Source organism: Cyclopterus lumpus, chromosome 9, assembly GCF_009769545.1.
Source record: "Cyclopterus lumpus isolate fCycLum1 chromosome 9, fCycLum1.pri, whole genome shotgun sequence".
NCBI lineage: Eukaryota > Metazoa > Chordata > Actinopteri > Perciformes > Cyclopteridae > Cyclopterus > Cyclopterus lumpus.
In genome coordinates this window covers 16,085,466-16,112,406 of record NC_046974.1, presented here as the reverse complement: position 1 = coordinate 16,112,406, position 26,941 = coordinate 16,085,466, and the positions used below count along the sequence as shown (strand labels likewise).

The window sequence follows — 26,941 nt, the reverse complement described above, 5'->3', positions numbered from 1 at the left end:
ACCACTGTCTTTTCTTTTGAAGCTAAATCAACATATTCATATATTTCTTACTTAATGCCAGTAAACAGTCAACTGGAACCTAATTACAAGATCATATGAGAGCTGTTTGGGTCTTTATATTGTGCTTTAAAAGACACCCATCTTCTAAGGCGAGCTATTAGGTCACTTTTTTTTCCAGTAATAATGACAGAAGATGTTACCTAGCCAACCATGCTTATTGTATGGTTGGTTGTTTAGATGTTGGAAAGACAGTGAGCTCTTTGATTGGTTTTGGCCTCAGACATGGAAGAAATGAGAGTAATTTAGCTGGAAGCAGGTTGTTCATACTTGACTGCAATGACAATATCTGATATTGTCATTGGAGGTGCTGATGCTTCTCTTAGCTGGCTATTTAATAGGTGTGGCAAAGGGAAAAAAATACATGTCGACAATTTTGTGCATATCTTTTTAATATCGATTAAACAGCACTATTGTCATCCTGTTCTTGTGCTTTGTCAGAAAAATAAATCTAATTGGGTCAAAGAACTCTGGTGTTGAGGTACCACAACTGTTTGCAGCAGTGAGCCTGGGTCTTAACTTTCTGCAACAGAAACAAATCCTCCTTGTGTTCAGCTACAATAAATACATAATTCAGTGTTATCAGTCCTAGTAAAATGAGGCTGTCACTTTCCAAAGAGAGGTCCTTCAGCTTCCAGCTGAGCAGTCCAACACATCACATGGAAGCCAGCAGCTGTTCCCTGACAGTCTGCATGGGTGTGCCCCTCATTTCACTCCACTCCTCGCAGTTTTCCCAGAAATGAGGAAAGTTGTGCCTGGAAAGATAATTGAGAAATGACATGTCCCCTGGAGAACCATGTAGCTTTGTCAGCGAGGTGTATCGCCCCCAAATCTACAGGAGCTGGAAGTCATCAAAAGCAATCTGGACGTCTAATTGTACAAAAGATTCAGCAGACGTTTTTAGGATTGGTAGCAGAAATGTATTCTAGCCTGATTTTGAGCCAATATTACAGCTAATGGAGTGCTGAGGCCCTCTAGTGGTAATTATGTTAGAAAGCTGAAAAAAACCAGTCCAGTTAAGCAAATAGATTCAGTTCAGAAGACAAACAAAGGAATACAATTCATCTACTTCATCATACTTGCCGCTGTCGCACAAAACAAAATAACAATGAGATCACATCTGTTTAAAAAGGTTATTTACACAAATTCACAATATGAATGTGTAATAGTCCCACAGCATGTTTCTTGGCACAATAAACTCTGCGTCGCCAAAGGGCTTTAACTATTGAGTGTATGCAGTCAGACCCTTTATACACCTCACAGTACCTGTAAGTATGGGTTTAAAGAAAGAGACGAAAACTGAACGTGAGTAAATCAAAGAACATTTACAAAACAGTACAAAACAATCCCATCAGCATATGTTTTATCCACAACATTTCACCTCTCCCGTGGCAAAATAAAATACAACACACTCAACTGTGAAACAAATTGAAGGCACTACATTTCAATCCAGTTGTATTTCACACTGTCATCATTCATGTTCACTGCCGTTGTTTTAGCTATTTACAAGACATTTTAGATAAGATATTAGACAAGACATTGCTGTTAACAAAAGAGATACACGTTGAATTGATTTCCTGTTAATCAGGGGGAAATTGCACAATTGACTAGGGTTGATCTTACTTAAACACACAAAGAATGGTATGTATGTATAAGTATATCTTCTGCTTTTACTGTGGGATATCTGTATCTGTATTTTATGTCTTGTCATATCTGCAGTTTTCTCAGTAATGCAGTAAGTCACTTTAATCATCATACAAATCAAATTAAGTCCAACATGAACTGTAAACACCCTTCGGTGTGTGGGGCAAATAGTAGAGCTAGCTATCTTTGGTAAACTCCGGCACCTCCAGCACCATGCTGACCTCCAGGCTGCCCGGCATCTCCAGGGCCAGAGCAGGGTGGCACGGCTGGGTAAAGCGCTGGCAGAAAGTGCCCAACAACTGACCGCTATGGGCGTTGTAGAAAGACAACCGACCCAGCTGGTAATCCAGGAGAGTACCAACTCGCTCAGGCATCTCAATCACAAACACACTGGCCTGAATGTCATTGTGGAGCAGCTGATACCTGCAGCTGGAGAGGCAAAGAGAGCAAAGAAAGGAGGGTTTAGACCAGAATAATAAAGGGAAGTACTGTAAAAGAGGGGGGGGGGGGTATTTATACATACCCTGATGGTGTAGGGATGCACTGCAAACACCATGACAAGTTGTCTTCTCCCAGGGGGCTGTTTCTATTGGCTGTATTGTATGCCACTCCAAGCCTGTAAGCCGTGCTTCCTGACACAAGGGTCTCCCAGTAGTAATGTCCTTGTGCCGGCAACAACTCACCCAGGATGCATGGACACCTAGAATACATACAATCTCTGGTTTACAAATATTCTTTCAAAGCGGAAGTGGTTGGAGCAGACTGAAACTCACTGTTTGTCTGTTGACGGCGTGTTGTAGTGCAAAGTGGTCTGGTCCACCGACAGCTCCAGAGCGGGGTGAGCTGAGGCTTTCAGCAGGTGGAACCTTGTCCCTAAAAAAACAGTAACAGGGAAGAGAAAATAATGTGTAAATGTGTAAAGGAAACTACACTACTTATGTACTGGTTTTGTATTTGTGTAATGGTACACACAAACAGAAGAACAAACACAGTTTAAGTAAGTGTTCTGTTACCTTTGGTGGAAATGAGGGCAGCCTCGCTCTGTTCGCTGGCCCCAGATTCATTCACAGCTTTGATATAAAACAGATAGTTTTCATTGGGCTGCAGGAGAACCCTCCGCTCGCAGCTTTTGATACCCGAGATGGACCTAAGAGTATATACACACATATCGATTAAACAATATCTAGCTAGATAGCTTTTTTTTTTGTCCAGCCAGTTTGCTCAAGTAGTATTATTATGTATGTATATGTTTATGTCAGATAATTTTTACTTTGTTTTAAACCAAACTGACTAGATTTCCTAATATGTTCATTGATTGGACTTTTCTATACGTGTCCATATCTGGTTAAAACCCACCTGAGCCCCTCTCCCTCTAGTTCATACTGGCGACAGTACTCCAGGGTGTAACTATGTGCAGGAGTCTGATTTGCTGAGCTCCACCGAAGTGTAGCTGAATCCCACATGACAGTACAGCGCTCCGTTTCAATCACTGGCACTGATGGAGCTGCCCCAAAGAGAACAAGTCATGTCAATAACAAAAATGTAGATGCTGTACTCTAACACAAATTACCAATCTAAATTTGCTTCAAAATACCAGTAAGGTATACAATGATGTTTTCCATTGTCAGACAAAGTTGTTGTTTGGTTGTGATTTATCTGAGTGTGGAGACTGACCAGTTCTGAACGAGAGTCTCTCGCTGGGCAGAGAGCAGCCTGTGTAGTTGACAGCCATCACCCACACCTTGTAGGTCTTGTCAGGCTCCAGCTCCTCCAGGGCGCAATAGCTCTCCTTCACTGTCACGCGGTACTCCTCTGACACAGCTGTGGACAACAGCAGCCACAGTTTGTACTCGATTTAGTAAATCATAAACTTCATATCAACAAAAGCTAAACCTGTTAAAAAATAATACAAGTTAATATACCATTAACATGAATTTCTGTCAATTTAACTAAAGTAGATGGTGATTAAAAAATAGGATGGGAGTACTTTGGCCAACATTTTCCAGCTTTAACACCATCCTGAAAGTATTTACCTCCCTGTGGATCCTCCATGCAGTAGACCTGGAAGCAGTCTATGATATCTCCAGGGTTGACCTTCCAGTAAACGGTGACACTGGTGCTGGAGGCTGAACCTGGCTCCTGAGGCTGCAGCGTAGGCCTCTGAGGCACTGACCAGGAGACGTACAGGGTTAATAACTGCAACACGCCGTCTTGTAGATGTCAGGTGAATCTGCAAAGATATGTGTGTATCAGAGCTACCTGGGATTCCCTTGCGCTGTGCGAGTATCGGGCTAGAAGTGTTGCCCCTGGCATAGTCCTCAAACACCAGTAGTCCTTTGGGCCCCAGCTCCAGTGACATGGCTGAGCCCAGAGCTGCCTTGAGACTGACCACACACACAAACACAAACACACACACACACACACACACACACATACACACACACACACACACACACACACACACACACACACACACAAAAAAAGGTTATCTACTGAGCAGAGCATAGGTAGCTCTGCAGGTCAAGCATTAAACTGTATTGGTTATCACTATCATGTCATTTAGTTTTTGCATAAACTGGTTAGAAGCCACACTAGCTCACACTCCATTCACTGAAATCACATTACCTTGCATGTATGTCTTCAGGTGACTAGTGGGAGAACAGATTGAAAAAGGAATTCATCAGAAATTTGATATACACCCTGATTATTGGCTGCATATGAAACCTCTGATCAATATGCCTCAATACTCACCCGTGCATCAGTCTCGGCCTCTCTGGCAGTGGTTTCCAGCGTGGCCTTGGCAGTGTCGATGCTCTCCTGGAAGGCGACAATCTGGTCATATAGCTGCTCCAGTTTGGCCTTCTTCTCCTCCTCCATGCTGACAGACATGTCGTTGTACTGCTCCATCACCAGAGCCATCATCTCCTCATTCTGCGCCTGCATCGCCGCCTCGCTCTCCACACACTGGTCCTGGTCGAGAGCAGAGGGAAGAAAATCAGAGTTATTATATTTACAAATGTAATGGTGTGCATTGTGCCATTTAATGTGTTATGAAGCCAATAAACTGATCTAATGGCAAATATTTTAAAAAGAAATAATTAACAATGTAAACGGTATGTTTTTACCTCTACCGAGTTGTAGGCCAGTTCGAGTTCAAATACCAGGTCCTCGATGTTCTCTGACCTCCCCTGAAGCTCTGAGATCCAGTCACTCAGCTTCACCTGATACAAAATAACACTTTCAGCTAAAATGCAGGTTCGTACGTTCACTCTTGTTACTGAAACAATGTCATTTTTCTTTCACGTCATTGTACAGTTCAAGTCGCATCCGTTAGAGAGTAAAACACACAAGTCACTTGAAAAGGTCGGAGGAGGGCAGAGCTCCGTCCACCGTGGTGACACTCAGGAAATGATTGTTACGTACACACCTTTGCGTCCACTTGAGGCCCAATCAGAAGGAAGTGTACATGGGGCGTGGTTATAATTAGCATTATTACACCTCGGCATAGTTAATAAATAGCGTGCATGCTAAGTTGCACACACGATGTCCGTGACCTAAAGGCCAGGCTGGGCCTCCAGCTCTTTGACCGTAAAGCGCCACCGAAGTGTTTGAGACTGTTGTGAAGCCTCATTCAGTGGACCGGTTCATTATGAACGAGCGAGAAAAGAAGTTACACTTGGGGAAGATTGTGGAGGACTTTGCGGTGCCGTTCAGACAGGTGAGTACGACAACAACCACGCCTTTGCGGCAACCACGTAGCCTAGCAACATAGTTGCGTGTCGCACTTCATGCTGAACACATTGCTTTGCTGCAATATGAGTTCCTGCAACTCCATTTAGCGTTAATTGATACAGACTCTCGTCTGTTGATTTGTTGCTGACATTGCTCCACTTGTGACGTTATCTATTTTTTTAAACAATTGTATGTAACTCAGTGCATTATTACACTTAACTTTTAAATATCTTTAAAGTCACAGTACATTTACTTGAGTACAATATTCCAGTACATTTTCCACATATCACAAAGACAAGGATGCAGGAATTAAAAGACAGGTTCATATGTTTAAGTAATTCTTACTCAACATAATACTTGCATGCCCATATTTTGAAAAAAACTAATAATTGTAACTAATCCTACTCTACTCCAGAACAAACAAGTGCAGTACAGAATAACTCCTGAAATGTGCATGGGTATATTGTAATAAAACGGATACAAAGAAATTCTAGCCTATCCTTTGAAAGATGTTCATTGCACTTACTAGATATGACATCAAAACTGCACCACCGTAAATAGGATTTTTATTTAAGGAATTTGATGGATGTGTTTGGTCAAAGTAAACGGGAGAGGAAAGCTCCTCTGTTATTATTTAGACCAAGTTTTGCTAAATTGTTTTAGTAAACCAATTTCCCCTATCTGCCGACTATCCTAATATACCTTTTCAATGTAAGTAAGGTAAAACTTGTATTATACCTCTATCTTTTTCTAAATTACAATAGAGCTGTCAATATTTCACATTAATACAACTTCCCACGTGTACAAGACCTGGTTCAAATATAATCTTGAAATGACATTTCTTCATTTGTTTCAAGTTCCCTTTGATTTAGATGTGAGATACTTTACTGTAATTGCTCATCAAACATGTGTTACTTCACCCATGTTGTCTAACGTATCATCACAGATTACAGAAAAACATTAAATATAGTCCAGTGAATGAAATGCCTAAGGCATAAGTGTTCAAGTTAAAAAGTGGGTTGATGGCTTTTGGAAAATTGCATGGAAAAAGCTAACACAAATATGTATTTTTAATTGTTAGATGTTGCCGTGACCTTTAATACAGATTACAAAAGCAAATAGCTGACCCTGTACTGACCGATGGGGACAGCGAGGGAGAACAATGTGTGGACAGATCACATATCAGTCTCCACTTGATGTCACACTGGACCTTTTCACCAATCAAAGCGGAGCATTACATCACACCTGTTCAATGTGCTTGGCTTCAGCCCGACGGCATGAATGGAAGTTATCCACCTAATTCAGGAGCACTTTATGATATGATGATCCAAACTAATGCCAGTGAAGAGTCTGTGATCACAACCGTGTGTAATAATGTTGGTAATGAGCTGCTATTTGATTCCATCTTGCCATCAGAAATGCTGCTGCATTGTTGATCAAACATCTTGGAGACGCTGTTCGAGATGTTTGAGGTCACATCGGACCCATGAGGTCATCTGATCTAAAAAGGAATACTTCAACATGTTGGAAAATATGTTAATTTGCTCTCAACATGTTAGTACCGTAAATCTATTTTTAACATTTTGTAATACTTGTCCAATATGTAATATTAAATGATAATTCTACTTATGTGCCCTTATTTGAATCATTCTGGTCTAGCCTCATTCTAATGAATGAGGCTAGACCAAGGGGCTGGGAAAAGGGGTTGAATATAAAGTGCACACTCTTTGTGCTTTATAATGTACTTATAGAGATCCAGATTTTTTTTCCCTGGGAATTGTATAAATGTATATTTTTTTTTGCTTCATGCGCCACTGACCAACTTTTGTTGCAATGAATGGGGCATCGCCTCCGAAGCTGTATCCAGTTCTGTTTATACATCCATTATTGGGGTTAAAAAGCTGTGACAACCATCAGTATAAACTCTAAAGCAAAGTTCCTAACTTTCCATTTACCCAGTACATTACCTTTATTTCCTCGTAGGCTTGGTCCACAGCAGTAACCTCGTGGCTGTGATGCTCTCCAGCCACACAGTCGTCCTCCGACAGCAGACATCCACAGGTGATACAGAACCTGTCCATCCGCTGCAGCTCAGCAGCCAGTCGAGCTTGACTCTCTTCCTCTGCATCGATAATCTCATAGTCGGCCTCTATGAACTCATCATCTGGGGACAGATCGAAGACTTCCTCTTCCCTCTCCTCCTTCATCTTCATCCTCTCATCTTTCTCCTGGCCAGACTCAGGCTTTGGTTCCTCTGAATTTCTCTGTGTTTCAGGTTCCGCCATTTCTTTGGCATCTTGTTTATATATTATCTCATATTCAAGCTCGTCAACAATCACCTCTGGAGCCTCTGCAAGTCCCTCGTCTTGCTCAATCTTTTGTTCTACATCCTCTCTGTGCAGATCAATCTCTGTACTTGAAAGCTCTGCAACAATGATAGTTTCTGGGGCATCGTCCAGCTTGTGAATCTCTGCCTTTTGTTCTACATTTGCTGCTCCTGATTTAATATCCTCGCTGTGTATCTCAGACAAATCCTCATGGGGAGTAAAGCTCCTCGGAGAGGAAAATACGCCCTCATCTTCCTCAAAGTCCCTCTTCATCTTCTGCTCATCTGTGTAGGCCTCCTCCACAGGTGCTGGAGGAGTGTACCGACTGTCTAACGCGCTTCTTGGTAGTGCGTCTTCCTTTAGAACTACGTCTGGTTTTACTTCCAGTTGAGGCTCTGTCATTGTTTCTTCTGTTGGTGCCTGAAGAGTCTGTGTGCATGTCGTGGGGGTGTCAGGTGCTGCGAGACGTCCACATGTGATGTCTGGTTCACAGAGAGCTACTGTATCACTTGAAGTCTTCTCTGATAACTGACTGATTTCGATGTCCATCTCTACAGCTTGTCCTTTGGGGACAAGGAGGATCAACTCATCACCCACATTCACCATCTCCTGAGTAGTGCCTGTGTCCTCTGTGGGTGTTTTATCTTTGGCTTCAGTTATCGGCTCAGTGTCAGTTACTGAAGCCTCCTGTTGGTGCTGCTTTGTTTCATTAATTGTTTTATCTGAATCTTTTTTTACTTCATTTGACATCGCAGGTTCACTTGAAATCTCTGCTTTAACTTCTGACTCTTCATCACCTTCAGTAATGAATTCAGCTGACTGGCTCTCAACTTCAGTTTCCTCTGATAGAACGCCATGTTTTTCTTCTCCTTCAGCTATTTGAACATCTGTTGTCTCAACACTTATTGCCTCCTGAAGATCAATCCGAACTTTAGTTTGGATCTCTTTTTCATCCACTGCTTTTTCAATCACCTCCACTAACGCATGTACTGCAGAATCACAGTTGGTGATCACTTCAACAGGTGCACCATCTCCAGTAACAACTTCTGCTGCTTCTTTTTTCTCGCACACAAATGTTTCAGCGGGTTTCTCTCTTTCAGTAGAGGTGAGAATTTCCTGTCTTTCAGTCTCTTTCACTTCAGCTAAGGCCTCGTTTAAGTCTTTCTCATTATCAGCCATCATCTTGGTGTCAGTAGCTGCCTCCTCAGACAAACTCATCTCAGTGATGATGTGAGGCAGCTCACTGATTCCAGGTCCTACCACAGCCGTCTCCTCTGCAGCATATACAATCCCCTGAGCTGTTTGTTCTACCACTTGTTGTGTCTGACGTGGCTGCTCAGTTTCAATAATACTAGTTGGTTCTGCTGGGACTTCTCTCTGCTCATCTGTTTTCTCTACTTTACTTTCTACCTGCTGAGTTTCAGTTAGTGGTTTATCAATGTCGCTCATAGGAGGCACAGTCTGGTCCCTCTTTACCTCATGTTTAACTTCCTGATCCGCTCTCAGTTTGGACACCTGAATTGATTCGTGGGAGGCCTCTCTGACAGGCCGCTCTTCAGTCACCATGGAGACTTGTATTTTTTTAATCTCTTTTGTCTCAGTAATTATTTCTCTTTTCTCTTTAAATGTGGCTGATTGTAAATCTTCATCTCCAACACTGACCTCTAGTCTTTTTGGTTCCTCTGTTTTAGTCTTGGCCTCATCTTCGCTGACCACTCTTGTTAGACATCCTGTCATGTCAAACTCACTCTGCAACCACATTGTCCTCCCCTCCCTCTTCTCCACCAATGACTCTGGTTGAACTGTCACTGTGGGAGTTTCATCCTTCAAAATAAACTTCTCCAGGTACCCATCTGCCTCCTCTGAATCTGAGAAACGTCTCTTATAAGTCTTCTCAGATGCCACGCTCTCTGCCTCAGAGTGTTCCTCGTCGCTCGTCCTCCTCTCGCCTACAGCGTCCTCGTAAAGGTCTGAGTACATAAAGGACATGGCAGTCGGCTCATCCAGCAGGATCTGGTCAATGATCTTTGGGGGTCCAGGGGAGATAAAAATAGGCGTGAGGATGGTGTCTTCACCCCCAAACAACACAGAACCATTCTCCTTTAAAGATCTCTGGCTCGCTCGTCTCCTTCTCATCCCACTCTCCGCCTCATCGTCTTCCCGCCGCTGCAATGCCTCAGTAGGATCTCCTTCGCCGTAGAAGACCTCATCAAGGTATTCCCCCACTATCTCCACATCCGTAACAAAGACAAAAGAATCTTCTGATGCAGAGGGGCTGTCTGTGGCGGCGTCCTTAGCTTGCTTTTGCTCCTCAACTTTGGGCTTCTCCTGTGGCTGTTCTGGTTCCTCCTGCAGCTCTGGAGCTTCTCCAGGAACCACCACATCAACCAAGGTAAACTTCTCGAAGTAGTCTATGTCGCCAGTGCTCTCTTTCTCAATGGGTTTGTGGCTGAGCTCTGTGTCCGCTGATGGCTGAGAAGAGTCTTGCTTTGAGGGCTGAGGAAAGATCACAATCTGCAAGTCAATCTGGAGGACAAATAAGTCTTTAAAACTACATAAGACAAATAAAAAATTTAGTAATTTAATTTATTGTGGATGGTGGAAAAGAGTAAATTAATCCAAAACTAGTGATGGAAATGAAATGCCTCATTATTAAAACCACTCAAATTGTATAGAGAACTGAATAAGTACCTCTTGGTTATCCAGTAATTCCCCGTCCTTTGGTGGAGCATGATTTTGTTGCAGTGTCCAGTCTTCTCTGTTTCGGGACCTGATCTTCGGAGTCTGGTCCAAATAAGACAAATTGTCCTGCAACTCTGTGCTCTCTTCCTCATCCACAGTGGGAAGTTTGGAGGGGACTCTGATGTTGAGAATCTCATAACCCTCTGAAATCAGACTAAACAGCTGCTGATCTTTGTTTTGGATTTCCTCCAAGTCTGGCGCCTTTTCGTTTTTTTCTCGTTTGACATTGGGAAGAGAAATCTCCGCCATCTCAGGTCTCTCCACTCCCAGGACTGAAGCTGATCTTGAACTACCAGGTCGACTCAGCCTGTCCCCCAGCCTGCTGCTCCTTCCAGATCTCGTCCTCCTACGGACTATTTTTTCCTCATCAAAGACGATGGTGATCTTTCCTGCAGCTCCAGAGCCATCCATGCTGTAGGCTTCAGAGATGGAACTGGTTTCAGAGGCCCAGGGGGTAGAGCAGCGGCTAGAGGCAGTCTCCCAGACAATACCACTGTCTTCGCTCTGAACAGTTATCATGGAGAACGATGGATCCACCATCAGGCACTGGAACTTGGGCTTTACAGACTGGTCCTGGACAACCTCTCGCAGACTGGAAGAGCGAGAAATGTACAGTTAGACGAAGGAAAGCAGGCTGTTTCGATATGCTGTTCTCGAGAAGAGAGGGCATGACAACATTCTGCAAGGGGAGGTCCTTTTAGCACAGATTATGGAAATGCAAGAAGATAACAAACCAATTAATCAAATCAAAACATATCTGTGCAAGATGTGCCAGCATGGAAACCACCATCAATTCACGTTTTGCATGTGAGGCAACTTGGCAAATCTAAGCTTAAAACACCCGCTGATCTACTCTCAAGATGATTACTTGAGACGTGTAGATCTCCGGCATTAGACCAGACCTGGTGCCAGGCTGCCAATTTGAGTGAGCTGAAAAGGTAATGATCAAATGCGCTCTGAGCTCGTGCTATCAATACAGCCCAACCCCTGCAGGGTTACAGCAAGGTGACGTCCCAAAGCGTCATTCATGTAATATTAGTAAAGAGATGCCTTGCCTTCCCAGATACATCCAACATATCAGTGTCTTCTACTATTTATGACATGGCAAGGAAAACTAGAGCACAAGTATGAAACATGATAAATAAGATGTAAAATATGGTGAATATTAGAATAGAGCTGCCTGCTGTGCCTCTCTGACAATGTAATATATTTTAAAAACTGTCACTTGCATGTGTCAACTGCACTGGTCCAGTCACCATACGTAAGACTTCTCTATTCAGACTTTAAAGTAATATGTATTTGACCTAAGGACATCAGAAACGAGTAGTTTCTCATACTCCAGTCCATATATTTCATGGAAAGAGCTCAAAGCAGAAAAGACACAGCTTAAACAAAGATAAGTGAGTTACATTTGATGTTGTTCTGCTTGTAAGCTAGCTTGTGTGTTACAAACCTGTTTTGCAGTAGCTCCACCTCGTCTTCATCGTCCTGGCTGATGGCCTCTGAAGCCTCACTTAGAAATTCCTGAAGCTCTGTCCCCTCAGACTCCAGACCCTCACACTCCTCCATCTTCCTTATATCCCCAATGTTCTTTTTTTTGGTGTATTGTAGAGTCCTCTCGATGTTTTCAGCCACTCTGATTTTGAAAAAGAGTTGGTGTGCCTGTTTGTGTCATTCTAAGTTGGGAGCAGTCCATCTGACTCAGCCAGGGACATAAATAGACTGAGTGGGGAATGAAAAGAGGGGAGTTGAGCGAGAGAGGAGAGCAGTGACAGTAGGTAGCTCTCACTGGCTCGAGAGTTTGTTGTTTGTTCACTTAATCTAAGAAGTTGTTAGATGTTGAACGCATCATAAAAAGATTGAAAAATGATCCTTAAGGAGGTGCGTGCCAGTGGCTAATAGCTGAATGAGCCAGTGTGACTTTAAGATCAAAATCCCCCTTGCTAAGTTAAATATAGGCTATGTGCTGGAACGGTAACCCCTTTGGTCCCCCTAGTGCCAGTGGCAACACTAAACGGGGCCACCCACACGTCTTCTAACGCAGTGGTTCTCAACCAAGTACCCGCTGACCAGTGCAAAGCATTTTTAGTTGAAAAAAAAAGTAATACACAACGCTGTGCAATCGGTGTCTGATTTAATACAGAATATATACAATTTCAGTTTCTGAATTTACACTTGTATTTTATTGAATATTTAATAAATAACTAAGGCTTTAAATGCTCATTTAAAATATTTTTAAAACAACACTCACGTACCACCTGGAGTGCCTTTAAGTAGACCCAGGGGTACACGTACCCCCATTTGAGATGAGGTATCTATCACCTGTACTGGAACTATGCAGAAGTCGTCAAACAACCTAACAAAACCTAATCCACACAAGAGTTGCCAGAAGTGGCTGCAGATGACTCTTTAAAAAAAAAAAAAGGTGCGTTCATCCAAGAGCAATCCTTAGTTGTTTCTGTTTAAGGCCCGTGAATCACAAGCACTTATAATGTACTGAATGATGTCAAAGATCCAATGATGGTTGATAAACTCTTACCTTGAGAAAACTGACACCTGACATTAAAATATTAGATGGACATGGTGAATTGGACCAGATCAATGGGATCAGTGCGTTCCATCTTAAGCATATAGTTCCTGTGGATAAACTAATTGGGATTTTTAACTGAAAATGTATCAAAGTGGATAAATTAACAAAGGAATCTGAATATGAACAGCTGCAAAGACGATTTTGGAACTATTAGAATAGCCCAAGAGTTTAGAGGGCTTTGCATATAGCGCAAAAAAATATAAAGCGAAAACAATTCAACATCTTTAAGAGATTTAATGTTTAAATAAACCTTTAAAAGTCAGTAATGTACAAAAAAGGACTCGGGAAACATTGAAGTGTAAATTATTCAAATAAAGGTATGCATTAAGTCAACAGAAAACAAGTGAATAACATTTTTTGTCCAAATAAATCAAAAATTGCAGAGTCTAAGGGAAAGAATACATCACATCAGGACCAACGATAAAGGCGTGACAACATTCAGAGACTGACCTCTTCACAGCCCTCTAATAATCACCTTGGAGTCACTTAAATGATGACCCTCAGGTAAACATCACTTAATAGCTCAGTTTTCAGAGGAGCTTAAACTTAAACAATGCAATAATGAAAGAAGGCATTTAATGCATCTGTAGAAGAAAGAAAAAGTAGATGGCATTTAAACCCACGGTTGTACTACTGACCTAGAAAAAAATACTTTGTTAAAATTTGGTCAACACAAGCTGAAGACGGCATACTGTATATACTATGCATGTGTTGCAGAAGCAAATGATTTGCATCTTATAACATGTGCAGTATGGCTCTAGAAATATGGATATAACTAAAACTGAGACCAGGGGAGAAAAACGCTTCCATTTAAGCTAGATATGAGCAGGTTGCAGGTATTATTGTCTGATGATTTGTCAGTTTACTCGACGTTTACCCCATAAGAGGGACGTGTAGCATCAATGACCATCTCTTAACATAACACAGAATTATTGTAACAGTGCAGTGTCTTCTAGTCAATGTGATATCCCTCTAGTGCCACACCACAAATATTGTATTGTTGTCTTCAGTTTCAATAATGTGACTGTCTGCGAAGCATTTGAAATAGAGTGCAGTATTTTCAAAACAGGAAATGCAGTATGCGAACAATACCAATGCAGCCAGAGCATTTAGAGTCACAGATTATTTCTGGCTGTGAGCTGCGGAGGCAGCAGGGCTTCTCTCTCAGCACACCAAAAGGTCTCTTTGTTTCTGGGAACAGGTATGTCTTGAGGTAGAAGACTCCGGTCCGCTCTTCTAATAAGAGGAGCCCCTTATCAAATATACCTCCTTATTAATGATGGCTCCGACTGGGAGGATCGAGTTCAGGTCCTTTTTGTCCTGCAGTATCCGCCATGACTGCTCAGACAGAGGAGAAGCAGGAGGATTATAAATAACTCAGTTGGCCCACAGCGGCTTCGAGGAGGAAAAACAATATGACACGGTTATCAGGACTGGTATGTACCTGGGCGAACTCGGCTTTAATGGCATCAAACTTGATTTTCTCATGGACTGCCCTGGCAACGTTGTTTCTTTCAAATGGCTCTGAAAGACAAGGCATTCCTATAACTCTGGACATGTAGCATTATCGGGGGCATTTCCTTACATTGAGGCTCCTGTTAATGGTTGAGTGGTGGTCGCATTGGCCTGTTATGTCCTCTGAACTGTTTACCTTCCACAGATATGTATTTGTTTCTCCACGTTACAGAATTGTCCTTGGGCAAAGCTTTGGCCTCTCGAACCGAGATCACCTGCTTATCCCACCTGCAAGACACAGAAAAAAACAAAAGCAAGGTCATTCTTTAGTGCTGAATAGACTGAAGATAAATTACCACGGTCCTCAACGACCTTACCAACTGTCAACAAAGTAGGGGGATGTTTTTTTTCCTTCAGATTCTGCACCTTCCAGGCTCAGTTGAATTCAGTGCCGCATAAAACTGACAATTGCAATTGGCTTGGGATGTGACCCTATAGCACTAATTATTTTTTAAGGTAAAATTGTTGGGTGATAGGCAAAGTTTTGCAAACTAATTTTTCTTGACAGACCTGAGTTGACATTAACCTTCAAAACTATTGTCCGTCTTTAAATATTGCAGCCTCATTGAGTGCATGAAACTCAATGTAAAAAAAAAAAAGTGCCTTTAATGTTTACTGTAGATTTCAGCTAAATTGTATAGCTTGATAGGAGTTGGTCAGTTTCAAGAAATGTCTGCAACGTAAAGGACAAGAAGAATACGCAAAACCCTCAACATCTGTGACCTGTTTATACTGTGAAATGTAGAAATCAGTCTGTTTGTGAGGAGAGTTTCAGTTCAACCTTGCAACTGTGGCGTGGCACGGTAACACACATACTGCAAACACAGGGAGCTGTTAGTGCTGTGTAAGGCCAAAGGTCCCACCTGCTCCTTTCTATCACCCAGAAACATGAAACCAGAGACGAGGATGCAGGAGAGAGGAAGGAGAGAGGGGATGAGGGACTGGAGAGGGAAGAGAAGTTGGCAAGAAGAGTAGGAGATGAGGAATGTGTGCAAGAAAATGAGCAGGCACAAGAACCATGGATGCATCTGAAACACTACACTCAGTAATGTGATGTCCTAGGGAGATACCTGAAGTCTGTAGCATAGTATTTGAGAAAGCCCAAAAGAAGCTCTCCCAGAGGGGATTGGTTTCTTGAGATGTAGGGGGGGACGCGTTTGGGTCCCTCTGGAACCATGTCAATGTCCATGAAGGGATAAAAACAGTCCTGAAAATCAAGGCAAATGACACAAGGACTTAAGACTGAGAACCTTTTATAATTTATTTGTGATGGATGAAGCAAAGTCAGAGTGCTGCTGAAATGTCTTTTTACAGGGATAATAATGGAAAGACTTACTGGGTAGTCCCTCTGTAGAGAGGGAAGGACAGGCTCCTTGAGAGCTGTAAAGAAAACACATGCCAGATGAGTAACAATTACAGAAGACAAATGATTTTGTCTCTGTGTATGGTTGTACTGACTCTGGAGGTAGTGCAGCACCATCAGCACAAGTGTGTAGCTGCTCAACGTTCCTTTGCTGGCGTCATTGATTTGATGGTGCCGTGCCCATTTCTTGACAACAAGGATCATGGGTCTTATCCTGAGATCAGCTGAGAGACAGTACAAATATAGCAAGTCAAAACAAGAAACTTTATGGTCTTCATTTCAAGTATCAAATGTGCCGCTTGTGGCTGGCATTAGAAACTGAGTGATCAGTCACAGTTGGTGCCGATTTAAAAATCAATGTATTGTTGACAGTCTCACAAACCATAGGCGTAACTCCTCAGAAGAAATGTGTTTCTGATGCCCACTGTGTTGTTGATATTCAGATCAAACTCCAGGTCACTAAAAAGGGTAGGAGTATTAAGAGTCATTAAAACAGCTCTCACCTTTTTGATGTTGTATTGAAAATAAATAAGCTTAAACAACTTTTTCTCCTACCTGTCTTTCTCTTTGAACTTGAGGATGGGCACTTTAGCTCTGATCAGCTGAGTCATCTCTACATATACTACAAAACAAACATGAGATTCATGGTCAGTTGTTTTGGTTTCATTTCCTGTAAACTTGAAACTTATTTTCCACTAGATAAATAGCTCCACCTTGTGGCATCTGAGAGCAAAACATGTTCACAAAATCTACTAGTTGGTTATGCAGTAACGCAAAGTAATTGAGAGATTATGCTTTCATGGTTATTAACCTAAGAGGCCTTCATTCACACTTGGCATGCCTTATGTGAGGAGGCTCTGGGTGCCTGGAGGTTAAGACATTGGGTGTCCAATGGCAAAGACAACTTTTTTTTTTCCACCAAGGTGGAGGTGATTATACGTGATTCTGTATGACGTGGGACATGCTGTATAAAGCAAAGAGACTGTTATATATGTTTTATGACTGCGTCCATGAATACGAACTGTACCAAGATCTTTTCTGGTGTTCAAAATGTTACACAGCATTAAAATCCCTCTAACTAGCTACTTGGTGTGTTGATCTATTTGTTTCAAATCTGCAGGAAGTTAAGTTACGTTAATGATTTTATGTATTTAAAAAATGGAGTTTACTATTACTTACACAGTGACTTGAAGAATCTTTTGAGGACAGAGAGTACATGTATAGGATCAGTTCTTTTCTAAAACAGAAAAACATGCAGGTGTTGAAGTGGATATCAATGATTGAAAATACACATACAGACTTTTGATGACATACACAACACAGAGTCAGAGATGCTCACATTCCCCTTGAGGACCAGACACAGATCAGCATCACTGCTCCGGCAGCCCAATCCATTCATTGAAGATCCAGTCAAGTAAAGCCGTGCCACTGTGAGAAACACATTCAGTGAATAGGGATCACAACAAAGTCAGAACACAACTGTGTTTTTCATACACACCTGCATAGATACTCTGTATGTCTTTCTGTAGCCGAGCTCGGCACGCTTCCTTCCGCTCCAAATCTGAAGTTTTCTGCTGGCATGCATCAAACAGCTCCACCATCTGATCACTTAACTGAGGACACAAACACATGTACACTGACTAAACCAAGCATACCTGAATGCCCACGTCAGGCTTGATGGGATATCAGCTGCAGGTGAAGCCCATTTAAAAATACAGTACCTTGTCCTTAGCGTCAACCTGCAAGATGTTGGAACTTTTTGGGACAGCAGTGACCTGAGGCTGGATATGGGCACATGGGCTGGGATAAGAACTATCAAAACCAGCAACGGATGATGATCTTGATGACCATGCCACCTCTTGGTCAGGACAATGAAGGGGAGGGGCTTGAGATAAAGGGGGCTCAAGGCGTTGGCGCTTCACAACGTTGGGGTTGTATTCATCGTTCTGCCTCCTGCAAGAAACACGATAAGTGTGGCGGTAATTTTGGTAATCAACAGATTTCCAACAATCTTTAACATCTTTATACTTTCAAAGAGACATGCCTATTGCTGGAACATCGTGATTGGTTAGATTGGTGAGAAGATAGTATGTCGTTTTCAATCAGAAATGTACACCGTTACAGAAGTGATAGTACCCCAAAAAAAACTCACCACATCGGTTAACATTAGTTGATTACCTCCGTTTGCAGTTATAGCTACTCATGTCAATGCACCACCATGTTTACTCTGTCAAGGTGAGATCAATCTAACAATGTCTGTGTTCTCTATACTTTTCATTTTACAGTATAAAATGGAACAAAATAAAACTTGAATTATTACTATAAATTCATGTTTATATGTTAATACTTGTATTTTCATTCAGAAACATGTGACAAGACGAGTTAATGGCAAATGTTCATAAATTACAGATTATTCAGTCATGAAAATATAAAAATATCATACTTGCGGCCATTGGTCATAGTTTTGTGAGGAGGGGGGACTGGAGGGAGGACTGGAGGAGGACATGTTGATGCTGGCCTGGGCTTCCATTCATATGAAGGAAACCTCACTTGTCCGGGGACATCGAAGCTACCAAACACACGCCTATTACTGTACAGGACACAAAAGCAAGTCACCAGTTAGTACTAGTTATTGACGCTGCTGATATTACACCATTACATCTATTACACCAGAGCAACTAGTTAGTTCGTTAGTTTCTTCTTCAGGCTCACTTGTTGACACCAGCCAGCCTGTGGTGGTTGTAATCGTGGTTGTAATCGTGGCGCCGGGTTGGCCACGGGGTTGGCGGCGTGTACGAGTCGGTGGGGTATTGTGGCCGCTGTCTCGAGGTGGCGTTGCGGGGAAACATGCTGCGGTTCTTCAGAGCTCCAGCATTAACTCCGCTGATTTCCTGAAAGAAAGTAACGTTAGTGTCCGCTAATACAGAAGAACTGAGGCTCCCAGCAGTAATGAACTCACCACCCAACCGCAACGGCGACGTTAATGCCACGAACACCTTCTGAGGAAACCGAAACTTACCACTGAGTTAACTGTTAACTAGCTAACTGTTAACTATGTTAACTGTTAACTTGACTAACGCCAACTGACGTTAACTCACGTTAGCCCATCGTAGCTTTAGCTCGCTAATTCAACTATCGGTTACGATATTATCTTCAAAATTCAACCTGTTTCACTGTAGAGTTATATAAAAACTGTGTACATTTTTTTTTTTAATGTGTCATTAAAAGCGTTTACTTAAAAACTCTGCGACACTTACCAAATTTCATCACACATGTAAACAAAACTAAAGGTGCTAGTTTCCTGAGAAGCTACTTCCTCATTGATGCCATGACGTAACGGAACGGGATTTAAAGGGGACGTGGCCACGCGAGTTAAAGAGAAATCCACCCAAGGACAAAAGTATTTGTATCCAAATTAGTTTAATGTGGATGTAAAGCTTAACGCTATGAAACAGATGAGATCAGTCGGCAGTAAAATCGCCACGGCTGCAGTGAGGTTGTCAATTATCCTTCAGAATGTCAGTCTGCCTCTACTGGGTGGCCGATAAAGTGAAAATCCAAACATTTAAAGTGATTTGTTTTCCAATGTTGTAAACATGATACGCATTTATTCTGTTTTAGTTGGGGTTTCCTGTTTAAAAGTCCTCCATAGATTAGATAAGAGTAATGAGAAAACAGGACTTAATCGATGGACACAACAAGAGTCTAACATTGTGAGCATAATATAAAACAATTTGATATAGGGTTGTTACTGTAACTTTGTGATTTATTTGATCAACTGTGTCATCATAATTCCGTTCATCATGGAGCGACTCCATAAGGCTACCTGAGCTCTTCATAAATGAGTCTTCGAAATCTCTTGTTATAGCCTTGGGTTAGATATGGCTGACTTTATCCATGATGTATAACATTTTGTATATTGCTACTTTCCTTAAAACAGCGTTCCCCTCCCCTTTCCAAAGTTCAGAATAAGATGTGACCTCGAAATCATTTTTGAGTTAGAACTAATTATGTATCCACACCTGGAAAAAGAGAACATAATAGGATATAAAGGAATAAGATGATAAGAAATAACAGTGTACAGCATTATCATTTTTAGGGTGCAACATTTTAAACCAAAATGCAGATTACATTACATTATATAGGAGAGTCAGAAATCTTAGGGAGGAAAATTACTATTGCAGCCTTGGACTTCCGTTTTCTTTTAGTATTCTGGTGAGTAGAGTATACATAAACTTCTTCTAAAACAAAGTATCAAACGGCATCAGTCCCTTGAGCACGGAGTGACGTCATTGCGGAGGACGGTGTCGTGACGTAGGCAGTTCAATACTGACAGTGATCTGAGTAGGAGGGAAGCAATGCATCAGCCAGATGTGGAGCGGTTTGGGGGCGGGGTACGCGTATGGGTCGGTGGATAGGCTTAGATCAATAGAAACAGGATGTTTTAATCAACGCAAACGACTTCACATACCAACTTTGATAAGGAGAGCAGGCATTTGTCACGTGCATTAGTGGAAAAGGCATGACTGATGTTGCATAAGCACAAGTTGGTTTATAGCAGCATCAGAAATCGGCTTTATTATAGAAATGCAGAGGTAATGCTGTGTGGAATAGCTGTAGTCTGGGCGAGAGAGTGGGGGTGTAGACTGTGAGCCTATGGTAAGGGAGAGGGAGAGAGAGCGAGAAAGACGCGGGTGGACAGTATGATTCTGTGCGTTATCATGAGGCTAAATTAGGGTTGTCTTTCCCAGTGAAGGCAGCCGGGCTTTTCCACCCATCCAGCGAGGATCTGTAATTTACACGCGACAGTAGGACGCCTGTCGGATCTCCATTGGACTCCGCGCTGTCTCTCCCTCCGCGCTGCTGCTGCTCCATCACCAAACGCTCAACGCCAAAGGAGGAGACACATTCTGATTTCCCTGCCATGTGCAGAACGACATATGTGTGATTTCATGCGGTGACAGTGGAAGGGTAATGGACCAGTTGTCATCAAATTCCTGCAGACACACCAACGTTGCAACATTGAAGGCGGTCGTGTAGAGAGAAGACCTTCATACGCAGCAGCCAATCTGAGAGATACGTTTTTATTGCAAGTGAAAAGGATCAGTAATCGCCTCCATGTCGACCATAACAATGGGGTAAGTGTGATTATTATACAAAGGGGTGACTGAATTGCATTTAATTTATTTCTGTATTTATAACGGCTGCGGCTGCTTTACAGGTTATGAACTTCTCTCATGGAAACCACACCATGCACGCATATCACAGTGACCCGGGCGTATGCGTAAAAATGAATCTCTGTCTTATATGACGTCTAATGAACTTGATGGTGAATAGCTCAGGTCGGCGGTCTGTGTAATTAAGTGGGGATCTTCTGACGGTCTTGTGTTGCTCACTAAAACAACACATGTTTAGACATTCAATTAAAATGTTCCTCTTTCTCATCTGAATATGCTGTTTAGTAAAATAGAAACACACTTTAGGCCCAACATGCTGGCTCACTAATGCTGGTGCAGAAGTGACCCCATAATCAAACTTTATGGAAGCTAAGTGGCAATATTTCCCAAAGTGGAAGAATATGGGATTTTGGGTGTTCTCTAAATGAAACAACACTTTAATGATCTATTATTGCAATAACACAATAAAAGCGGGAATTTAAAGAAAGGCTATTTTTCCTTTGGCTTTTTTCTCCCCTACATTAAAGACAGTTATGTAATTCTGAAAGACGGGATGTTTAAAAACAGCATTTCTTCTTAAATATGGTCAGAGTTCTGTTCTGTGGTCTGATGTACTGTATCCTGTTCCGGGTCCTGCTCTAGAGGAGATTTGGGAACAGTATAATGTCAGAAGCAGGGAGATAGCTTTACAAGGCTCCAGTGACAGCAAGTGGCTTCTATGGCAGCACAGTGACCACTACCTTACACCTCCTCAACAACAGGCACCCATCAGTAAAGAGTGCCTAGAGTGCACCACTGCTCATTTGCATTTCCCCTAACCCCAAGCTCAGCGGTCCATTTCCCCCAACCAAGCCTGTTGTTCATTAACAGCTGTCTCCTGCAGTTCATTGTGATTAATTGCACAGCAGGAGGTTAACAATATGGCACAGGCATGGTACAATTTCAAGGCACCAGCCAAAACTCCTGCATTAACTATTTAAAATACACTGGAGGCTTCCCAGGCTCCCACTCTGCCCTCCTACAGTGTGGGCAGCACATCATACAACTGTCTCCCACTCAGCTTCAGCTCTCCATGGACTCTGCCATACTGGTGACTAAGTTACTGTTATGCAAGCGACTCAATGACTCAATTGATCCTCAGTGGAATACATTGTATACAGTGATTCAAAGCACTATGTTGCATACAGTATGTGTATTGAAGTCTGAATATGTGCAGATGAGGTGAACGTGCACATATCTGTTGTCTAGTTGCCTGTCTAGTAGTAATCGCACAGACATATTTCAGACTTTCGTCCACGTGGTTCTAATGGGGACGGCAAAGAGAAGAACATTAGTGGTGAACGAGAACTGGAGATTCCTGTCAAAACTCTCTGGAGCGCTCACTTCCTTGGGCTAATGCAATTAATGCACAGATGGACTGAGATTCTCACCCAGCTGTGTGTGTGTGTGAATGTGTGAGATAACGTGTGTTCACAGGCACATCACAGGTCGTTGAAGCCGCTCCCAATAGATGGAACAACACAGAGCTCTCTCATTACTGTCCTCTCTCTACATTAAATGAGACCTACCTGCATTCATGCTCTACTCTGTTGAATTAATGAAGAACTCTGGAAACAAAGAAAACTTCAGGGGAGAGGCTGGGTGGAGGTGGCAAGGGAAAGTGAGATGTCCTGAGATGGACCGTTTAAATATGATTCTGTTTCACTGTGATTGTTTGCAGAAGAAGGGGCAGCTGGATGTTTAAAGGGGACACGCAGAAGTAGAAAAGAAAATGCCTTTTGTGGTATAAAATGCTTGTGTAAGCTGTTTGGTTACACTCTGTGACTCAAAGACTGAGTGTTCACATCTGTGCATTAACCCTGAGGCATGAGAGAAAGGCAACACCTGTATCAACTCCTGGAAGTGTGTGTGTGTGTGTGTGTATTTGAGTATTTGAACATAGAGTTGAGATGTTTGTCATAGTTGAATATACTAGTTCAAGGGTCAGTTCATCCTGATAGCAACAAACAAACTAGCCATGCAGGAAGCATGGCTAGATACCACCAAATTCCCTACCTAAATACTTAAATGTACCGGGTTGTTATTTCACCGGAGTGTTGAATGGCTAGATTAGAAAATATAACCCACAGGGCAAACAATACGAGACAGACGAGCAACAAAAGAACACATCTTTAACACCACTTATTTTTAAATTGTGTCCACAAAATCCATTGACATTACTGAACAGTTTGCATAGGACTATATCTGTGGTAGAGCATTGTTTCAATAAAAACTCTTCACATTTGGATTTTCAAGACTAATAGGGAAAAAGAAATTCTGCCGAAGATCTTACTGTCAAATTATTTCCAGGTGTATTTTTCATTTGCCTTCATTGTACTGGAGAGGAGACAGAAATAAATAAAATAAATTGGGCAAATAAATCAGAACTATTATGGCTAATGACAATATTCTTTCATTCTTTTTTTTTATTGCAATTGGTGTGTGCTCACCAACATACCCCAGAGCAGCCAATCTGTCTCCATATAAGTCCACTTGTCACAGTACTCTTTTTTTTTTCCCGAAATTTAAATCCTGTCTTGAAGCAATAACAAATTTGATGTGAAATAAACCTTTAACCGGTATCTACACTTTAAAGGTTTACTGTGAAAAATTAAACATTTCAAAATCAATTCATTATTTCAGTCTAATGAACTATTGGACATGATGTCATCAATCAAAGTAAAGGACCATCTCAAAAACAGCAGCATGTTACTACCACAATGTCAACATGAGCAACAAGAATAAGTCAATACTCGGTTTACAATAATCATTTTACACAATATTAAAAAAAAGATGTATTATACAATACCACATTATACTGTTTATCTGCATAGTGCTTTTCTTAATGTGGCTCTTACACCATCCATCCATGAGTATTATCATCATCATCCTTATCCCCCTTCGAATGTCAGTAAGAGCACACTACTTACTCTTCTACACACTACTTACTCTTCTACACACTACTTACTCTTCTACACACTACTGACTCCTCTACACACTACTGACTCTTCTACACACTACTGACTCCTCTACACACTACTGACTCTTCTACACACTACTGACTCCTCTACACACTACTGACTCTTGTACACACTACTGACTATACACACTAATGACTCTTCTACACACTACTGACTACACACTACTGACTCTTCTACACACTACTGACTCTTCTACACATTATTGACTCTACACACTACTGACTATACACACTAATGACTCTTCTACACACTACTGACTATACACACTACTGACTCTTCTACACACTACTGACTATACACACTACTTACTCTTCTACACACTACTTACTCTTCTACACACTACTGACTCTTCTACACACTACTGACTATACACACTAATGACTCTTCTACACACTACTGACTATACACACTACTAACTCTTCTACACACTACTGACTCTTCTACACACTACTGACTATACACACTAATGACTCTTCTACACACTACTGACTATACACACTACTGACTCTTCTACACACTACTGACTATACACACTACTGACTTTTCTACACACTACTGACTCTTCTACACACTACTGACTCTACACACTACTTACTCTACACAATAGTTACTTTACACACTACTTACTGTACACACTTCTGACTCGACACACTACTTACTCATGCAGCTATTTGAGCACTTACATGCATTTCCCTTAAAAAAACTCTTAGGTTTCTGGAAGTTCGGATTTGGACCATAGTTCACATAATTGTTTATACCACGCTGTGTAGCAGTTCAGAGCTTCCCACTTCCTTCATCATGTTCTCAGAACTTCATCCTCTTCTATACATCACCTCCTCTATGTTCTTCTCATCCCTCCTTCCGGCCGCCTCTCTGTTTTTAACATTCATGTTTCATCACCTGCCTTTGTGTCACACCGTACACTCTGCATGCTAAACACCTCCTCCTCTTTCTCCTCTGTGTTTTTCCTTCCTCCTCCACACTTTCTCCTGTAGGCCTACTACTCATTCGCCCACTGAAATTACCCGCTAAGTTTTCCTATCTATTCTCCTCACTCCTCATCCGTTTCCTCTGATCATGTTACCCCTCCTGTATTGGGGTGTGCAGCTTTTGTTTTCACATTCACACTTGTGCACGCACTGATGGGAGATAGACAGCCTCCTACAGCTTTCATGCTTTTGTTGTGTCCCCGTTGCAACGTCTGTGTAGCTGCCATGCAGCCTACATGCTACTGCCAGAGTTCACCACTGGAGTGCAAGAGGATCAACGCGTTCTGATTTGACCTCTATGCAGTCCCCTAACCGATAAGTCACTGAATAGTGGGATGCATGTGTGACAAGAGTGATGCTTTTTGCGTTATGGAGCAGAATTTACATTATTTATTGTGGTGTCTTTTAAAAGTACAATTGTCGGAGTTAGGTTTTTTTTCAACTGGTGGGTGTCGTTTTGGAACAAAACTCTTCAAAGCACAAGAACGTTGCTTTTGTTTGGTACAAACACTATCAAGCAACAAGAAGTTATGCAAAAATTATGCAATGAAAAACGATGACAATTGCCAAGCGGCTATTGCACAGATCATACGGACAGGCCGTGGTGGTGTGAGTGGAAATGACTCACAGATCCACCACTTACACTGCTGTCAATGATTATGATAATTCGCACCCAGCACTCCACAAGCAGCTTTGTAAAGCGGCATTAATCATCCCAGATTCACTCTGACTTCCTATACTCTCCACATTCCCCATAATTCTCTTTCTCTTCCTGTCTAACTTCTCTCTCTCCCTGTCTCCATGTTTTTCTTTCTTTCCCAGTCTTGGCTAATCACACACAGGAGGGGTGCTGCTGCTGAATTTTAATATTAATTTATACAGCAAGCCTTTGATGTCCCCCATCACCCCCCAGTGCAGTGTAAGCACTTCTCTATCTCCTGCTCTGCCAGCACTGCCAGCCCAGAATATCTCCCTCTGCACCCTGCACTTTGAGTGTGTGTGTGTACTGACTGTAGATATTACTCAAGAAGCCTCAACAATGCTGGAATATATGAGGGCATGGTAAAAGCTAAGTGAGGAGTGGGGGGTACATAGACAAAGGGTGAAGGTGGCACATGAGTGAGAGTTGAATGGATGGTTAAAAAAAACAAAGAATAAGAAACATGTAATATAATAATATATTATAATCTCCAACATTAATACTGGTGAATCCTAACTCTGGGTTGGGTGTCATATAGGGGTCAATAAGGAATTAAGTCATCTTAAACTGAGCCCATCATGGAGTTTTGATCATCTACTGATCTGAGACACAAATCCACATACACTCAGACATAAATACAGATTTATGATTCTGTGCCATAGTGTGTTTATATATGCACATGCGTTATGTTTGTCTGTGTGGAAACTACAGCTCTGTGGGGCGGGTCTCTGGTAGTTAACCGTAGCCTACTGTCTATATTTAGCCTTAAACCCTCTCCTTTCCCTTCTCTGCTCCCCTGAGTGACCCTCGCTCTGTACTGCAGGCATTTCCATATCAGAGCATGGAGAGACGGAGCTGGCTTACGAAGATTGAAAGACAGAGGGAGTTTCTGTTGAAAAGCTGCAAGCATTTAGTGTATTGATTTACAAGTGGCGATGATGTCGGAGAGGAAGTTTAGACTTCAGGTGTATGCGGGAACTCTGCAGTAGTTTGACGGCTCAGTTAGCTTGTTATCCATGTATATAGTTCAAGACAATGAGTACATGTAGTCATCTTTTGACAGCCTCTCTTTCTCCGGTGTAACT

General features: G+C 42.0%; 2 protein-coding genes across 3 annotated transcripts; both read right to left on the bottom strand.

The window, feature by feature from the left end:
* Nucleotides 1–1,877: 1,877 nt before the first annotated feature.
* Nucleotides 1,878–12,071, bottom strand: cmya5 (cardiomyopathy associated 5). Its single transcript, XM_034540842.1, has 14 exons — nucleotides 11,956–12,071; nucleotides 10,452–11,094; nucleotides 7,401–10,286; nucleotides 4,827–4,922; nucleotides 4,453–4,671; nucleotides 4,327–4,349; nucleotides 3,961–4,085; nucleotides 3,735–3,869; nucleotides 3,376–3,522; nucleotides 3,058–3,205; nucleotides 2,715–2,848; nucleotides 2,475–2,574; nucleotides 2,225–2,419; nucleotides 1,878–2,130 (listed from the first exon to the last, which is right to left on the bottom strand). Exons 1-14 carry the CDS (start codon nucleotides 12,069–12,071, stop codon nucleotides 1,878–1,880), a joined length of 5,220 nt encoding a protein of 1,739 aa, XP_034396733.1.
* A 1,235-nt stretch (nucleotides 12,072–13,306) lies between these two features.
* Nucleotides 13,307–19,313, bottom strand: tent2 (terminal nucleotidyltransferase 2). Of its 2 annotated transcripts, none has more exons than XM_034541946.1 (15): nucleotides 19,228–19,313; nucleotides 18,683–18,861; nucleotides 18,414–18,560; nucleotides 17,692–17,923; nucleotides 17,469–17,583; nucleotides 17,310–17,398; nucleotides 17,150–17,207; nucleotides 16,526–16,592; nucleotides 16,353–16,429; nucleotides 16,066–16,194; nucleotides 15,944–15,987; nucleotides 15,678–15,814; nucleotides 14,744–14,835; nucleotides 14,537–14,616; nucleotides 13,307–14,430 (listed from the first exon to the last, which is right to left on the bottom strand). In XM_034541946.1, the coding sequence occupies exons 2-15, from the start codon at nucleotides 18,817–18,819 to the stop codon at nucleotides 14,329–14,331; spliced, it is 1,506 nt and encodes a 501-aa protein (XP_034397837.1). In that variant the 5' UTR covers nucleotides 18,820–18,861; nucleotides 19,228–19,313; the 3' UTR covers nucleotides 13,307–14,328. The 2 variants fall into 2 exon arrangements, with proteins under 2 accessions (XP_034397837.1, XP_034397838.1); XM_034541947.1 differs by lacking the exon at nucleotides 19,228–19,313 and adding an exon at nucleotides 18,930–19,212.
* Nucleotides 19,314–26,941: the final 7,628 nt, after the last annotated feature.

What these genes read in the sequence shown, in the direction of transcription:
- cmya5 (XM_034540842.1), bottom strand. Translation starts at nt 12,071, where the DNA reads ATGGAGGAGTGTGAGGGTCTGGAGTCTGAGGGGACAGAGCTTCAGGAA. An exon ending in GTGGAGCTACTGCAAAACAG is followed by an intron (nt 11,095 to 11,955) that starts GTTTGTAACACA and finishes TCGCTCTTCCAG; the next exon opens with TCTGCGAGAGGTTGTCCAGG. An exon ending in CCTGAAGACATACATGCAAG is followed by an intron (nt 4,086 to 4,326) that starts GTAATGTGATTT and finishes GTGTGTGGTCAG; the next exon opens with TCTCAAGGCAGCTCTGGGCT.
- tent2 (XM_034541946.1), bottom strand. Translation starts at nt 18,819, where the DNA reads ATGTTTCCCCGCAACGCCACCTCGAGACAGCGGCCACAATACCCCACC. An exon ending in TCTGAGGAGTTACGCCTATG is followed by an intron (nt 16,195 to 16,352) that starts GTTTGTGAGACT and finishes ACTGTCTCTCAG; the next exon opens with CTGATCTCAGGATAAGACCC. An exon ending in TTAAAGCCGAGTTCGCCCAG is followed by an intron (nt 14,431 to 14,536) that starts GTACATACCAGT and finishes CTGTCTGAGCAG; the next exon opens with TCATGGCGGATACTGCAGGA.